A 16,674-nucleotide genomic window follows, 5' to 3' on the forward strand; every position below is an offset into this window, starting at 1 on the left:
AGCACTTGTGTGGATGGGCCGGGTCAAGTGGCCCTCAGCAGGGAAAGCAAGAGGCCGGGCCAGCCAGGGCCAGCCGGGAGCTCAGGGCGGAGGTGTGGGGCTCTGGCCGGTTCTGCGAGGGCTCTGGGGCAGGCCCAGCGAGCACACGGGGGAAGTGACCTGGGAGCCCTACTGTAGGGACACAGCGACGCTGGGCAACCGACCACGTTGGCTCAAGGCGCTGGCCCTGGCCCACCTCCTCACCTGAGGCGGGGCTGTGCTGGGTGGGTGGCCCTGCCCACTGCCCGCCCGGCCCCAGCGAGCAGACCAGCGCTGTGCAGAGGCAGCGAGGGAGACTCTTTATTGGAGAACGCGTCACAGACAGGGACCCAGGGCCGGCTCCCAGACAGAACCCCGCCCAGGTGGGGAGCCCCAGGCCTAGCCTGGCACAGCCATGATGTCCTCGCCCTGCCTGGGCTGCCCTCAGAGCCTCCAAGGAGAGAGCTGGCCCTCAGGACATTCCTAGGGCCAAAGGTGGCTGGCAGGGAGGTGCCCAGGCCCTCTGGGGTGCCCACCCTCATGCTTGCCTTCCCATGGCCAGGGCGGGAGCAGGGACGGGCTCCAGCGGTGAGCGGTGTGGGGCTTGTCCGGAACAGGTGCAGCGCTCCCAGCACTGGCCTGGGGCCTGGTCAGCTCCTGAGGGCCCCCGCACAGTGTGGGCAGAGGGCAAGGGCCCAGCGGGGCTCCTGGGAAGCCCAGCGGACTCCCCAGGAGAAGGGAGAGAGGACAGGGTGTGAGGGGGGAGGAGGAGAGGGCAGCTGCAGGAAGGCCTCAGGCCTGCGGTGGGGTGGGGTGGAGGCCGGCCTCCCCCTGTCCCAGGGACTGGGGCCAGCAGGGGACTCAGGCCTAGGCCTCCAGGGCGCGCACGTGCACACTGGGCAAGCAGAACCAGGACGGCGGCAGCTCCTTGCTCTTGCTGTCCTCGTGGAACCGGATGTGCAGGAAGAAGTCCCCGGTGTAGAGGAAGAGGAGGGCCCCGAGGCAGGACGCCTGGCCTGAGGGCTGTACCTGTGTGGGAGGAGGAAGGGACATCAGCCCATATTACCAACACCAACCCCAAAGCCACCAGGAGTGCCCTGAGCCTGCCCAGGCAGCAGGACACGGGGAAGGGAGGGACAGCCCGGGTCAGCCCACCCAGGCCTGGCTCCCATGCCCTCTCCCAGACTTCTTTGCTGTGCTGCCTTGGGCAAGTTGCTATACCTCTCCGAGCCTGTTTTCGTCTCTGAAAGAAGACGATTGCATTTCCCTCTCTGAGCTGTTTGGGGGTTCTGTGAGTCAGGAGTAAGGGCTGCATTGTGGGGGTGGCTGGAGTGCAGCAGGTGGAGCAGGACGCTGTGCTCAGGCCTGACAAGGCGGGTGTGGGGGACGAGGGCTAGAATCTGAGCTGAGCCCTCAGTGCTCGGGGACCTGGTGTGTAGTGGCTGCTGGTCTGGGAGTGAGGGCACCCCGATGACAGGAGCACTGGGTCTAAGCGCACTCCAGTGCTCCCTGGCCCGGCCTTGAGGGAGGTGCGGCCATCGTCCTGGCCTCCTAGACCCCGGTCAGGTGGCACAGGGTTACAACGTGTCGAGAGGAGCCCTGTCTGCTGATCTGGGCTGACCCTGCAGCCCAGCACCCGGGGCAGGGAGGTCAGCCATGGAGACCCGGGCTGCACGGCCAGGAGCCGGAGGCCCCGCTGAGCCGCCACGCACCGCATCGAGGTAGAAGGTGCCGGAGCCCACGAAGGACAGCGTGTGCTGCAGCTCGCGGTCGTGCACACCGTTCTGGTGGTCCTGGAAGGGCAGCACCGTGAGCGCGAAGGGGCCCACACTGTGCGGGCTCCGGTTGGTCAGCCGCACCTCCAGGCTCACAGGGTCGCCCACCCGGCAGGCCGCCGCCTTCTCGCAGTCACAGGGCTGTCCGTCCACCAGCACGTCTGCAAGGGACAGGAGGTTAGAGGCGGCGCTCACCCCTCCTCCCTGCTCCCCCAGCACGCGGCCGGCCCCTCCAGGCCAGGCTGGGTGCAGAGCCCGGGGGGGGGGGGGCGGGGGGGACCGCCCTCTGAAGCAGGGTCTGGCAGAGACACCGTGGGGCAGAGTACAGCGCTCCCCGTCCTCGGCCTGGGGCACCATGGGCGCTCCTAACCCTGCCACGTAGAAAGGCTGACCCTACCCACCATTCCCGGGGCTCTCCAGGGTTCCCCTGGTCCAGGTGAGGGTCCGAAACCACGGGGTGGGAATGGGGAAGGGCCGGCACCTGACTGGACCCTCAGTGACCACAGTGCCTGAAGTCAGGGCTGGGGAGGTAGGAGACCAGTGCAGGAATGATTGGCAGAGGCCCCGGAGGAGGCTGGGTTCAGGGAGATCCACCTGGCCCTTGGGAGGAGCAATGCCCTCACTCCCACCTGCTCACGGGACCTGGGCCAGCAGGATGGCCTGGGGGCAGGGCCTGGGACCTGGTAGGAGGCACAGGCCAAGTTCTGAGAGCGCTCCCCTCCTTACGGTGGCTTGGGCTCCTGCCCCTGTTCCCAAGCCAGCCGTTCAGGTCAAGTGCTCCCGTTGTGGGCTGGGCAGGTGTGGGGCCAGCCAGGGGCCGTGCCATGCCGGGGCTGGTGGGGAAATGGCAGCCGTCTCGGGTGAAAGCACCACCGAGGCAAGGAGTGAGTGGCTGGCAGAGGCCAGGCTCAGGGCTGGCAGGGCCCCGAGCTGGCCCAGCATCGGCCCACAGCCACATCCTCGAACGTCCCCAGGGGGACGCCCTACACCTCCCCCTCAGTGGCTGCACTTGTGTCCCTCCCCATCTACAGGGCAAGGCCTCCATGGCACCAGCTACGCAGGAGTAGGAGGAGCTGCGGAAATGACTCGGGAGCTCCGTCACACCAACGCTGACTGTCCCTCGCACCCTGCCAGCACCTGTAGCCAGTGTGATAAGGACAGAGGTGAACAAGTCCCAGTGTTGAGAAAGTTCACAGTCAAAGAGAACAGGCCAGTCAGCCAAGACTTGGGCCAGAAGGAAGAGGACACCTTTCTCTTTTCCTTTATATATTTTTAAGGCTATGATTTGCCCTCAAAACTTTGCTTCTGCTGCACCTTACAGCCCTGACTGACAGGACCGCCTGAGCTGAATCTGGCCAGGCTGGCATCTGCTTGGGGCTGAGCCCTTGCCCACAGGTCTATCTGTAGCACACATAAGCACCTCCAGCAGTGTCTGGCACACATCGGGCAGCCAAGAGGACAGGCCGTTCTTTCCACTAGCTGCCGGGCTCTGGTGAGGCCAGAGCGAGTGTCAGAGGAACCCAACGCTCATGGCCCTTTCTGTCTGTGGGGCCTGAGACTCCTGTCAGGTGCAGCCAAGGCCAACACTGCCATCTATGAGGAGATAACCACACCCTGTTCTAGAAATGCCCCTCTGGAGAGGTCAGCCGCGACACCAGCAAGCTCCATCTTGCCACATGGTAAGTGTCTGAGGGACTTGAGACTTGAGGACAGTGCTGCTATGTGACAGGTGGCCCAGCACAGGGAGGTACCCGTCGGTCCTCAGCACCCCTCACCTCTGCTCTATGAATGTCCCCTGAGTGGTGAACCCAACCCGGTGCGGTCTGACGCTCTTGAACAAGCTGGGACGGGGCTGGTGCTGCTGAGGGAGGGAGGGCGCGCGCGTCAGGGGAGCACGGCTGCTTCAGGGCGCCTCTGCTCTCTGTCCTTCCCGCAGACTCTGCCATGGCCCCCTGCCGTCCACCCGTCCTAGCCCAGCTCTGCACAGCCCCAGGGAAGACAGGATGACGAAGCTGGAGAGTCACTGTCCTGCCAGCAATCGTTCCCATGAACACAGCTCCTGGTGGACTCCTCCCCTGTCCTTTTCTAAGAGGAGGAGGGGCGTGGGCCTGATGGCTGGCCGGGAAGCAGGCATGTGCATGGGGCTGGACCCTGGGGGGGTCTCAGCCTCACCTCTGACCTGCTGCTCCGCCAGCTGAAGCCTCCTCCACTTCACCTGCAGAACTGGCACGGTGGGCCTGACCTCCCAGGTGGGACGGGGTGAGGGGCTAGGCTGAGAGAGGACCTGGCGGGCCCTGTGGGTGCTCCTACCAGAGCTGGGACATGTGGCTATAATCACTGGCCTCCCTGATGCCCCCTGCAGGGAGGGCAATGATGGAGAAGGGTCAGTGCGCAGGTCTAGCTGTCTGTCCCTAGTCTGCCAGTGCGCCTGTCCTGCAGTGCAGGCCTACTGGGACACTTGGTCACTCCACCCTTGTTCCTGACCCCTACACCAACCGGCTGCCAAGTGAGTGGGCTTCTGAGCTCCACAGTGGCCACTTCCTTCCGGTCTCAGGGGGCAGGTCCTGCGGCACCAGCAGGTCAGATCCTGGCCCAGGCACACCACGCCTCCCCGTGACGCTGCCCGGAAGCCCGTCTCCCCAGCGGGCAGGGCAGGCTTGCTTTCTCCAGAGAGTGCCACAGTTCCCGAGTTCCAAAGAACACCCTGGTTGGCTCCCTGGGGACCCACAGGGTGCTGCTTAGGGAACACGGTGAAAATACATCTCATGATAACAGCCCAGTGGCAGCCAGTGACTGAGCTGTCCTGGGGAGGACACTGCTGCTGCATAGCTGTGCCCAGGCTGCACTCGCAGCCCCCAAAGCCACTGTCCTAACACCGGGGCTGAAGCTGGCTCACTTCTCGGACCTGGGACCAGAACCAGCTGCCTGCCAACCTTGGGGAAGGGGAGTGGCCTCCTCTCCGGAGCCCTGCTGAGCAAGGCTGCCGGGCAGGAACAGTGGAAGCCCCAGAGGAGCTGGCCCCAGAGGAGCTGGCCCCCGGGACCTGGGTCTGCGGGCACAGGAGGGCGCTGGAGCGTGGGAGGTGAGACTTCGCAGACGGCCGCCGAGGCAGGGCTGGAGGGCCACAGTGAAGTGTGGGCTCTGATGGCCCTTGCTCCCGCTGTGCTTGCTCCACCATGCTCCCAGAGAGGCCCCAGGGACACAGTGGGTGACCCAGGAGGGCACAGGGGTCTGGAGGAAGTGGGGTCTGGCGTGGGGCCCTCAGCTCAGTCATGGCAAGGTGAGCACCGGAGGGCAGGGGCCTCCGGAAGGAAGGGCCTGGTCTGCCCGCTCCTTCCCCACTCCCCCCCAGGACCACTAGGCAGCAATGCAGCCTCTTCAGAGCAACGAGAATCAGTTCAGGTGGGCCTGGGGACGAGCGGAGCCCTGGCAGCCCGGAAGCCCCTCCAGGCCCCTCGGTGGACAGCCAGCCTGGGCAGGCAGAGCCAGGCTCAGAGCCGACAGGCTGGTGTGGCCCTGTCTTGCTGTGAATGGACACAGCTGACACCCTGAGCCTTGGTCTCCTCACTTAGAAACCCCGATGTCTGTCTGGGCAGCTAGTGGGTGTCTCCCCCTTAACTTAGGCAGAATGGAGGCCTCCACTTCTCAGATGCCTGTTCCCTGGGGCCCCGTCCAGTGGCTCCCACTCATGTGGAGGGTCAGTCTGTCCTCTCCACCTGACACCCAGCCCCAGCCAGTGGGCATGTCCTGTGGTCAGTGGGGCTGTGCCTTCTCCTCGCCTCCCCAGGCCAGCACTCTCTCCTGCAGCTCCCGTCGGGCCCCTGTGTCCACACGCTCTCAGGCCAGGCTCAGACCCTGCTGTGACGAGGCTGGTGGGGGACATCTCCACTTGGTTTGCCCTTTGCTGGCCTGTGGCTTCTCTTTAGACTCAGGAGAAAAGGGGGATTTTGATCAGACGCTGAGCAGGAACAGGTCTCCGGGGGCCCTGAGCTTGCCCCTCCTCCACCACTGTCCTGGTTGTCCCTGCCCCCCAGGTCCTTTGCACCGCGGCTCCCCACCTGCAGCTCCTTCCTGACGGTCTCTTGGCCTTCTCCCCAGAGAGGCTGCCCTGACCACCCAGCAAAGGGCCTCAACTGCCCGTCAGCATGCACTTTTCACAGGCCTCCTCCTCTTGTCTGAAGCTTTCTTGTTGACTTGTTTAGTCATTAACTGTCTCTGCCTCTCCTCCAGGAAGCTCCAGGAAACTGGCCCTGGCTTTCCTGCTCACCGTGGTGCCCAGTACCCAACACAGAAAGGCACGTGGCAGACACTGGTCTTCTTCCTTATCTGTTGAAGGAATGAAAGGGTGGTCCTCGCTGGCACCACAGGGCTTGGGGCTGGGAGCCCTGTCCACACCCTGCCCCTCCACTCACTCTGGCTGTGTTCCCGTCCCCGTGCTCCTCTCTAACAGGAGGGGACTGGAGCCACCATCTAAAGTGCACTCCGAACAGAGGACCTGGGGACCAACGCCAGGCCCACGTGAGGGGGCACTCCTGGGGAGGCGGCTCCTGCAGGGGACCGCATGTCGCCAGGCTTCTCCCAGGAGCAGATTAGCTTCTTTTCTCAAAGTATTAAATCAGGTCAAGGACCATCTTTTCCTCTGAGCCTCTGGCCCCAGTCTCTCCTCCGCATTTTGAACTGGCCAGAGTCACGGACTTCATCCTGTCTGGCCCAGAATTCCTCCCGAGGAGGCTGCTCTGTGCCGTACACGGGCAGGCTCTGCAGAACCGCAGGCTAAAAATAGGAGACGCGAGGCCAGGGCTCCCGGGGCTGCGCTGGCAGACAGGAAGGGACATGGCCTGGGCTTGGGCCCAGGGTGGCCAACATGGGCCTGAGAGAATGGGCATGTGGCCCGTGGCAGGGGAGGCTGGGCTGGCTCAAGGCTCGTACTGCAGCTTACAGGATCCCCACCCGCCAGGCCCGGGCCACCTTGTCTTCCAGGAGCACAGAGAGCAGGTGCGGCTCTGGTGGTTCTTGTGTAGAACTCGGGGGTGCAGAGGGGTGCCGTGGGTTGCCACACAGAAGCCAGCCCTGAGCTGGTGGGGAGGCACCAGTGGCCTAGGAGGAGTCAGCCAGCCACCCCTTTTCAGGAGAGTGACGACGATTCGTCACACAGACATGCAGAAGTGCACTCTGTTGGTGGCACCTGGGTTGTCCACCTCACTGTAGGAAATGCTGCTGTGAACTTCACTCAAGTTTTAGCTTCTCTGCGTGGACGCCTGAGAGGACTTGCCACGGAGGAGGACGGCGCTGCCAGAGTGCTTCCCCCTCAGCCCTGTGGGCTCCAGTCCCCCCGGTGGCGCACTCATGTCTGCACCTCTGCGACACTGGCTCCTGTCTGCCTTTTGGGTCCTGACGTCTTGAGTGGGCTGAGGGACCCTGTCCTCTGGTTTCAATTTGTATTTCTGGTGCCCGGCCATGCGGCCTAGTGCCCACTGTCCCCCACCACCTGGGGACAGCCCTGTGTGCAGTCTGCATGACTTGCTCCCTGCAGGAGGACCTGGAATCACTAGCCCAGGCCTCCACTCTTGAGGTGCTCCCTCCCTGGGAGCCTGGGCCCCAGCAGGGCTGGAACCGAGGCCGAGGCTCTTCCCAGGAGCAGCTTCCAGAGCTGAGAGACAGGCCAGTTAGGGGCCACCAGAGGGGGGCAGGACTCCAGCTCTGGGCAAGCCACATGACAAGAGCAAAGCCCTAGGCCACAGCAGGGTGGACACAGGAATTAGAGCCATGGGACAGGGCAAGGAGGGCCCAATCCCAGGACCTGCGGGCCAACTGGTCGGGACTGGGCACTGCAGCATCTCAGCTGTCCCTCCAGTCTGGTCTCTGCTGACTGGTGCTGGAGGGCCAATCCTGGGCCAGGAGCAGCTGGTCTCTGCTGGCACCTCGGAGATATTTGCTGGGTTCTTAGGGAGAACAGGCCTGTCCAGCAGTGGTTCTAGACCACAGTGGACTTCAGAAGACAGCCTAGCTCCCCTCAGCCAGGGTGGCGCTGGGCATGCGTTTCCGATGTGGTGTCCACAGGCACCATGTGTCTTCCTCGGAGCGGGCTGTGGGGAGGAGCAGGGAGAGGAGGCCTGGAGGACCGCAGCGTGGCCCCTCCCAGGCTGCGCTGCGCCCGGCTCCTGCTCCCACACATGGTTCAAGGAACCCTCTAAGACAGGCGCGGGCCCAGGGCGAGTGCAAGTCACCACTGTGGCAGGTGCGGCACCTGTGAAGCCTTGCCCTCCCGGCTCAGCCCCCACCTGCTCTGCCCCTTGAGGACATGGCTCCAGAGGCCAGGACGTGAAGGATAATTTTTGCTCCAGAGCTCCAAATCCGAGTGAGGCTGTCCTGCCTCTCCTCCCTGTAACTCCATTCACCTGCCCAGGAGACCAGCAGAAGCAAGGAATTCCTGGTAGACTTCAATGCAAATGTCAGATGTAGGATAAAAAAGGTAGACTCAGAACAAGGAGCAAGGTGCCCAGGTGCTCCCGGCCTGACCAGCTGATGCACGTTTAGAGTTAAGATCTCAAAGATGCACACACACAGGCTTTCAGGTGACATGGGTCTTGGGTGGACCTTAGTTTGAGAGGTAAGTTTTGTTCTTGGAGGGCATGGCCTTGGAAGGCGTGGCCTTGGAAGGCGTGGCCTAGGGAGGCGTGGCTCTGGAAGGCGTGGCTCTGGAAGGCATGGGATTGGTCAAGGAACTTCCTCTCTCTCTAGGTGAAGAGGAAGGAGTTCACATGGGAAGAGTGTCGGACCTCAGTGTGATGAGAGCCAGGTCCTGGGCCCAGCTGTTGGTCTCCTTCACTTCCTCCACACGCCATCAGGAGTCCTCTGGGGAAGCACTGGCAGATCTAGAATAAAGTTCTCTAATTTCTAATTCTGGTAAAGACTAGTGAATTTTCTTGTGGTAAATTTTCTCCCGTGATAGCATAGCTAGTTGCTAGGTGTGCAACCAACCAACCTGACGGGCCTTCCCTCCTTACCAATGGAAGCCAAGCAACTTGCCTTTTCACACTGGCTGCTAGGAAGCTCAGAATCAAGTGAAAGCACCATGTTGGTGCCCAGTAGCTATATTTTCGTCCCTGTGACCGATCCTGTGAGCTGCACACACAGACCCTCCTGCACGTCACTCCTCCAAGCCAACCAACTACGCCAACTATGGTTTTCCTCGACCCAGACGTTTCACTTGACTGTGCTGAGAAAAGAGTTTGGAAAAGGAGTCGGAAGCACTGACAATACCCAGGAAGTGAGTGAGGGGATACGAGCAAGGAGCAAGGGTCCAACGCAGAGGCACTGAGCGCATGGGAAGGTAGAGTCAGACCGCAGCCCAGCCTGTGCACCCACCTCTGACCCGGCATTAGGAAGGGGGCCTCTGCTGGGTGCGCTGGAGCCCAAGGCAGCTCAGACGTGTAGAGGGGACGTCCCCCCCAGACCCAGCACGCTGCTCCTCCTACAGGACACACACTGACCCGACTGTGGACAGAACACGGGGCCTCCCCGCAGCACACCAGGGCCTGCGTGCTGGAGCCGGCGCCGAGGCGCACGCTCAACAGCCGCTGAGGCAACCAGCTGCTCCGGAGACCAAGTGCTCCCGCTCCGCACGCGGCCGCCGGGACCGCATGTGTAATCACCCTCTAGCCGAGACCCTCCTGAGGAGCTGCCGCCTCTCTCGGGTAAATAATTTACTTTTGCAACTTTTCATTAAAGATTAAAGGGAATTAAATTAAAATTAAAGCAAATTGGAGCTGGAGAAGAGACCTGTGAAGCTTGCGGGCCTCCAGTGGGAGGTTCCTGTCCCAAGCCCAAGGAGGGCTGGGGCTTCCGGGAGCCCACTGGGGTGGGGAGGGCTCCTCCACCCGGCAGGCCTCCAGGCAGAGCCCTGGGTGCTGGGGCTGTGGACAGGCCGAGCCAAGCCGCTGCCTTGAAGGGCAGAACAGCCACTGCACGCACGCGGCAAGCCGTGGCCTCCCAGCTCAGAGCCCACGTGGCCAGGGCCACGAGCCCTGGTGATGCGGGGAAGCTTCAGGCGCAGACACTGTGTCAGGGGCCAGGGAAGCCTCTCCAGGACCCAGAGCCTGGGCTCCCGCATCTGACCAAGGAAGGGCAGGGCCGAGCGAAGGAGGCGTGCTGGGAGAACTGGGCCCAGGGACTGGCTGGAGAAGGAATGCCCGACAGACCCCGGGTGCCCACACCCAGGAGGTTCTGAGTCAAGCCAGCCAAATGCCAGGAACTCCTGGCACATCCGGCACCACCCAACCTTCAGCACATAAGAGGCACAAGTGTTGGTGCCATCGATGGGCAGTGGTGAACGGAGGGAGCTGGGCACAGACAGTGAGCACTCACTGCCAAGCCCTCAGGTTCTAGGGGACCTGGTCTGCTTGGGACCAGGATACCCACCTGCTGAGGGTGCACCTGCAGCCCCAGAAGTCCCAAGAGGCTCTGGTGTTTGCTGCAGGGGCTGGAGTTTCCCTCTGGGATCAAGTGCAATGAGGCAGTTGAGTGGAGAGGAACCGGGAGCCAGGCCAGACTGCCTCATGCCTGCGTGACCTCCAGCCAGCACCTAACCTCTCTGAGCTCAAAGTTGCAAATCCCTGGCCCAAGACTCAACAGACGGCAGCCCGGCTACTTGAGCAGTGCCAAGTGCACCAGCACTGTCCACTGTCCACTCAGGGTCCTGCAGCATCCCACAGGGGCTCATCCTGCCCCTGGGACGGTCTCCCTGGCACTGAAGCCTGCACATGCCCCACAGCCCGCCTCCTCCTGAGGGTGGCATCTGCTGCTGCCCATGCTGGGCTCCTATGGCCTCCACCACAGCCCCTGTGCCCTGCTCACAAGCCCTTCCACGAGGGCCCTCCAGGATTCCTTCTGGAGAAGGCTTCAGCTGCAGTGGGTGGCAGGTGAAAGCATGCCCTCTCCTCCCAGGCACACACAGACTGCAGCCCCTGCCTGCCCGGAAGTCAGGCCAATAGAAGTAGGAAAATCACCCCACCCTCAACCTGGACCGTAGGCTTGTCTCTCCTACAACCCTCATCTCCGGGCTCTGAGGACACTGAAGAGCAGAGGAGGAGGGAGGAACCACAAGGTGTGTGTGTGTGTGTGGGGGGGCACTGGGCAGGTGGGGCCATGTGGGATGAGCCAACTAGAGCCTCAGGATGGGCAGAGCCACAAGAGGGATGGAGCCTGGGTCCCCGCCTAACACCCAGAAAGGTGCCTCCAAGGAATGCCTGAGGTGGGATAAAATAAGGTTGGTGCTCAGGTCCCGGAAATGGGGGACTGTTTGTTACAGCATTTAGCAGTGAGAGATACGGTCTCCAGAGCGCAGCTAACCAAGCCTCTGGTCAGGGGGCACTTGGGGGACACTGAGGCCTGGGGATGGGGTAGGCTAGAATGGCCTGCACCGTGCACAGGGAATCTCACTTGGCTGGCAGAGACAAGGACCACATTAAGTCCTTCCCCAAAGCCTTTTTGGATAAGCACCTCAGACAACTGAAGATAAACCAGACGAAAAAAGGAAGGAGAAAAGAAGAGTGTGCCTTCTGGCTGGACCGTCACACAGAGACACCTCCTGAGAACAGCAAAGAATTTAGATGATCCCTCTGTCCCCAAGCGCCACCTCTCCCTTCCCAACCTCTCACTTGTCATATTCTCTCCAGCCTGTCTAAACGAAGCCATGATCCTGCCCACAGGCAGGCCCCCCGCTGTCCTGCGAGAGCCCTGCAACGAGCCCTGCCTCCCCACACTGGGACTCCCTGGGGCCCTCCCATCTGCCCATCGGATCACTCACACAGGCACTGGGCGCAGGGGGCTGGGTGGAATCGCGCCCTTTCTGTCCCAGAGGAGGCAGCTGAGGAGTGGGGGGGTAGGTGGCCCCAGGGGGCCTGGGGGCCAGCAGCAGTGTAGGCTACTTGTTACCTCTGCCTGGAAGCACGCTGTGGCTGTCCCTCAGTCTCCCCTCCTGGGCCTGGCCATGGTGAGCCACCAGCAGGGCGCTTGCTTGGTCTGCCTGATCTAAAGGACTGGCAACTCCCTGGGGCCAGCAGGGCCTGTGTGCATGGGCCTCTGCCGGTCCCTACATGCCGGGACTGGCCATGGGAGCCTGCTCGGGATGCCAGCTCCCCACACTGTGTCTGTCCAGCGAGAGAATCCGCCACGGGGAAGGAACGGGCACCAAGGAGAGGGCAGAATGTGATCGTATTGCAGGGGGGGCTCCTGCAGTAGCTGCCCCTGTCTCCTCCCCTGTGACCACTCCTCCCCAGCATGCTGTGACTCCCCTGCCCTGACATTCTCCCTCATGACCTCCAGAAACACCCCATGTCCCTCCTGATGGCTACTGTTGGTCTTTTCAAAACGGCCCCAGTGGTACCTCCTCCAGGAAAATGTCCTGAACTACTGTCCACCGCCTAGCCTGCACCACAGCTGTCCCCAGATGGAGTGACTCCCCAGGTCATGGTGAGCTCCCTAAAGACAGGGGCTCGGGGGCCCATTCACTGAACTAGTGGACAAGTGAGTAGAGAGCCCCGCCTATGGGGAGAATTCCTCCAGCCTTCAGGCCCTTAAGCCCTGCCAGAGGACCAGGGTGAGGAGGTTGCACCTTGGGCCTCCTGAACCCAACGTTAACGGGGGCAAATGCTCCAAAAGTGGTGTCTGCCCAAGCTCAATGTGGAGCACGAAGTCCCACCGCACCAAGAGACCATGCAGAAAGGCCATGGCAAGAAGGCAGCTTCCAGGCCACGTTGGGTAGGCAGGGTGGTGATGCGAGCCACTGGCCCGGCCTGAGGCCCCCAACCAGTGGTCACTTTGTGTCTGAGGCCTGCCAGAGCAACCTCCCCAGCCTGGGTCCTCCAGCAGGGCTCAAGGGCCTGAAGGCTGGAGGAATTCTCCCCAGGGGCTGGACGCTCTAGGATTCCTGCTCTCAGGCTATAGCAGGCAGCTGAGAACCAGCTGATTACCAGGTCCCAGGTGCAGAGCCCGTCCCCAGCTCCTATCTCCTTTACCCTGCCACCTCCATCACACACAAGAGGAACTCTCAGGCTGCTTCCACTCTGCTTGGCTGGAGGGGAGGAACATGGGATCAGGCAGCACCCTACACTGCTCCCGGGCAGCAGGACAGGTCCATGGAACTGTGCTGGGCACAGGCTGAGCAGTCGCCCAGGCAGCTCTGAGCCAGAGAAGAGGGACATGCCGTGTTATGGTTTGGGTGTGAGGTGTCCCCCAAAACCTCATGTGTGAGACAATGCAAGAAGGTTCAGAGGGAGAAGACTGGGTACCAGGAGTCTTAACCCAATCAGTGAATTAATCTCCTGATAGGGATTCACCGAGCGGTAACTGAAGTGGCGGGGTGTGGCTGGAGGAGATGGCACCGGGACGTGGCTATGGGTGTGTATTTGTACCTGGCAAGTGGAGACCTGTCTGTCTGCCTCCTGATCATCACGTCAACTGCTTCCTTCTGCCACCTCTTCTGCCATGATGTCCTGCCTCACCTCGAGCTCTCAGGAATGGACCTGGCTATCTGTGGATTGAGACCTCTGAAACCTGGGCCGCTAGGTAAACCTTTCCTCTTCCACAGCGGTTCTGGTTGGGTCCTTTCATCACAGTGGCAAAAAAGCTGACTGAAATACAATGGTTCCCAGCACTGGCTGTGGCCCTTGCTCCTGGGCTCAGGTCTCAGGTCTCTCTCCAGGAACTCTGGGGTTCTCTGACAGAGCCTCTGAGCCCACAAGGGCAGGACGAGGGGCCCCAGGGTTTTGGAGCAAGGGCCTCCCGTCCTGCATATGATGCACCTGAGGTGGGTGCAAGTTGGGGGAAGCACTTGAGAAAGGACATGCCACAGGGACCATCTCTGGAATTGGCAGGTGGCAGGTCCTGGGCAGAGGGAGGGCTACCATCTCCAGCCAGTGGTATGGCTGCAGGTCAACCACCCTTTCTCTGTCTCCGGCTCTGTAAGAAGGGATGGTGGCATCTGCCTGGCAGGATGTGGAATACCCCTGAGGCAAAGGGCACAAGGGCACCACGGGCTCTCCATGCTCAGGGTCACTGCAGCTCTCCCAGGTGTTGCCTCTCATCCTGAAACCCTTCTTCAGCCACAGGGCTGCTGACTGCTCACCTAGCTGTGTTCATGGCACCTGCCCAGCCGGCCCACACTCCACCACGCCACATGCACCTGTGAGTCCACTCACTCCCTGCAGCAACAGCAGGGTCACTGGCAGGCAGGTCCTCACCCTGGACAAGGAGTACACTGAGCTTGCACCCTCCTGCGGGCAGTGCAGCTGAGGCTCCACGGGCTCCCAGGGCTGCAGTCAGCCAGGCACGGTAGGGGAAGGAGGCATCCTCACAGCTGGCACCTGGGCAGGCTAGCAGTCTGTGAGGTCATCCTGGGGGATGGCTGGCCTGTTCCCTGTGCCAGTTGATCAATGACCATTTAAGATGAGCACAGTCCAGCCCAGGAGAAAGGTTATGGGCGGTCAATGCAGTTGGCCCTCCCAGCCGTGCATGAGAAACCTCTGGTCCAGTTCTGTCGGGTGTTAGTCTGGAAATCACAGTAGATTTCTCGCCTATGGAGGGATGGGGTGGTTGGAACACAGAATAAAATCTTTTCAGGAGTCTGGAGGTCAAGTCTACGGTGCCTCGGATTGACGTTAACATTGGCTCTTGATAAACCTGACCCGTCCAGAAATCAGATCACCCATAAGCACCCCTGCTGCAGGCCTGGGGGCCACAGCCTCCCCTTGCTCATTTTTGTCTCTGCATCCTGCCAGCTGCTTCTAGTACTGGCTTGGAGACACCAGCAGCCAGGTTGGGCTCTCCTGTTCCACTTCCTGAAGTCGTTGACCTTAGCTTTGTGGTACTCCCAGTTAGAGTGACCCAGATAGCTTCTTCTGTCTACCTAGCCATCTGGGCACCTTTGCTTCAACCCTGGAACAAAGATCTGGACATTACTTCCATCTTTGCAAACTCAAACCACACTAAAGTACATGTCACCCATCCATCCCCTAATCCATCCATCCATTATCCATTCTTTTTATCTATCCACCATCCATCATCCACCCGTCTGTCTTCCATCTTCTTACCCATCTAATCCACCCAGTTACCTCCCCACCACTCATCCATCCATCCATCCAATCATGCAATCTTCTAACCATCTGCCCAACATCTGCCCTTCTATCTATCCATCCTCCACCTTTGTACCCATCCATCCATCATCCATCCTCCATCCTTCCTTCCTTCTATCCATCCACCACTCATCCCTCCATCCCTTCATTTGCTCCATGAGATCTCCCACTAGACATCCCTGCATTTCCCCATTTTGCAGGCTGTCCTATCCTTCCCAGGGTGGAAGGGCCTCCACTGCCTGCTGAACTTTTCTCTATCTTTGGAGAGCTAGGTCCACTAAGGTCACCAGCAGCAGCCTTCCCTACTTCTAGATTCTCCATGGCTTCCTAGGGACTTGATAGTACCTTTTCCTGGTTGCCTGAAACAAATAGGCCATGAAGCCTTATGTTTTCCATTTACTGGCTACCTGTCCTTTGGCAAGCCCCTCTTTTTACAAATCCCAGAATCCTCACCTGGACTATCCTCACCTGAAGGTGTCTGCAAGGGTAAAAGGACATCAGTGTCCCCAGACCCAGTGTTGGCAGCACCTCCTCATCTGCAGGACGAAGGCCTCCCACCTGCATCAGTTTGAGGTTTGAGTTTCCATCTCCCAGGCTGGTGACATGAGCATGATGTTCTGTGGTGCTGGCAGTGGCAGAAGCTGCAGCCCAACTGGCAGGCGGTCAGCAGGGCAGCTGCACCGCAGTGTGCTGTGAGGCTGGGCAAGGCACAAGGCAAGTGGGCATGCCCAGTGCATTTCTGGCATACACAGGTTATGGGGACACAGCCGCACCACAAGTCAAGGAGCACTGTGTGCAGAGCGCCTGGGGGGCTGTGATGGGGAGATGAGGGAGCCATTGAAGCTCTGTGGCACACGGAGTCCTGGGAAGGAGCAGCCAGGCCCATCTGCCTTGACTTTCAGGGACCAGCGGGACAGGAGTTGGTAGATGGCCCTCAGCTAGCCTCGCGCGCACCCTGAGGTCACTGTGACTTGAGGTGGGACTGAGGGGAAAAGGCACAAAGAGCCATGAGCTGCCTCCCTGTCTGTGTCCATCTGGCCTCCTTCCTGTGGTCAGTCCAGAGCCAGCACAGCACCTAGCACATGCTCAGTAAAGCCATGGAGCTAGCAACACACAGAGTAAACACCTGGAGGAGAAGGCGAGGCCCCCAATCCATCAGACAGTGTGGGTGTTGGGATGTGTCTCAGGAGGCCAGGGCTCAGGGACCACCAGACCTGTACACAAGGCACAGTGTGTCCAATGGCTGCTTTGGCAATGCCCTGCAGACTTATCCAGAGAGAGGTCCCCTTGGACCAGGCCATCATCCACTTTAGTGCCAAGGCCAAACACATCTTGTTCGTGGGTCTTGGGCTCTTAGAGCCTAATGATCTTGAGCACAGAGAACTCAGGCAGCTTCTGAACAGCTACACTGCCCATGTACTTGCACCTCGTAGATGCTCAGTAAATGCTGCTGGCTGCCCCTTCCTATCCGACAGGGAATGCCTGAGCCCAGAGGAAGGCTGCTGAGCTTCACCAGCAAGATCTGCGCCAGGAGGCCACGCGCCCTGCTGCCTAAAGACTTTCCCGTGATGGAGACGCAGCTCTGCAGGAGCAGCCTCCTTGTCCGGGGGATTGTGCCTGGGCCCCGCATACCTCCTTCCGAGGACAGTACAGCTAGAAGATGGATGAAGAACACGTTAACCTTGCCCCTTCCCCTTAGGAAGGGACCTGTGAGAGGGAGAAGGGCAAGCACTTGGACAGGAGTTGGT

The 16,674-nt window shown here is 60.9% G+C and overlaps 1 protein-coding gene across 2 annotated transcripts in view; it reads right to left on the reverse strand.

The window, feature by feature from the left end:
- Positions 1 to 315: 315 nt before the first annotated feature.
- The window catches only part of Trappc9 (trafficking protein particle complex subunit 9), a 501,039-nt gene continuing 484,680 nt past the window's right edge, over positions 316 to 16,674 (reverse strand). For both annotated transcript variants that reach the window (XM_048802178.1, XM_048802177.1), the window contains 2 exons: positions 1,731 to 1,954; positions 316 to 1,047 (listed from right to left, as the gene is read on the reverse strand). In XM_048802178.1, coding sequence (XP_048658135.1) covers positions 886 to 1,047; positions 1,731 to 1,954 — 386 coding nt within the window. In that variant the 3' untranslated portion in view covers positions 316 to 885. The remainder of the gene's footprint in view (positions 1,048 to 1,730; positions 1,955 to 16,674) is intronic.

Source organism: Marmota marmota, unplaced genomic scaffold (assembly GCF_001458135.2).
Source record: "Marmota marmota marmota unplaced genomic scaffold, marMar, whole genome shotgun sequence".
NCBI lineage: Eukaryota > Metazoa > Chordata > Mammalia > Rodentia > Sciuridae > Marmota > Marmota marmota.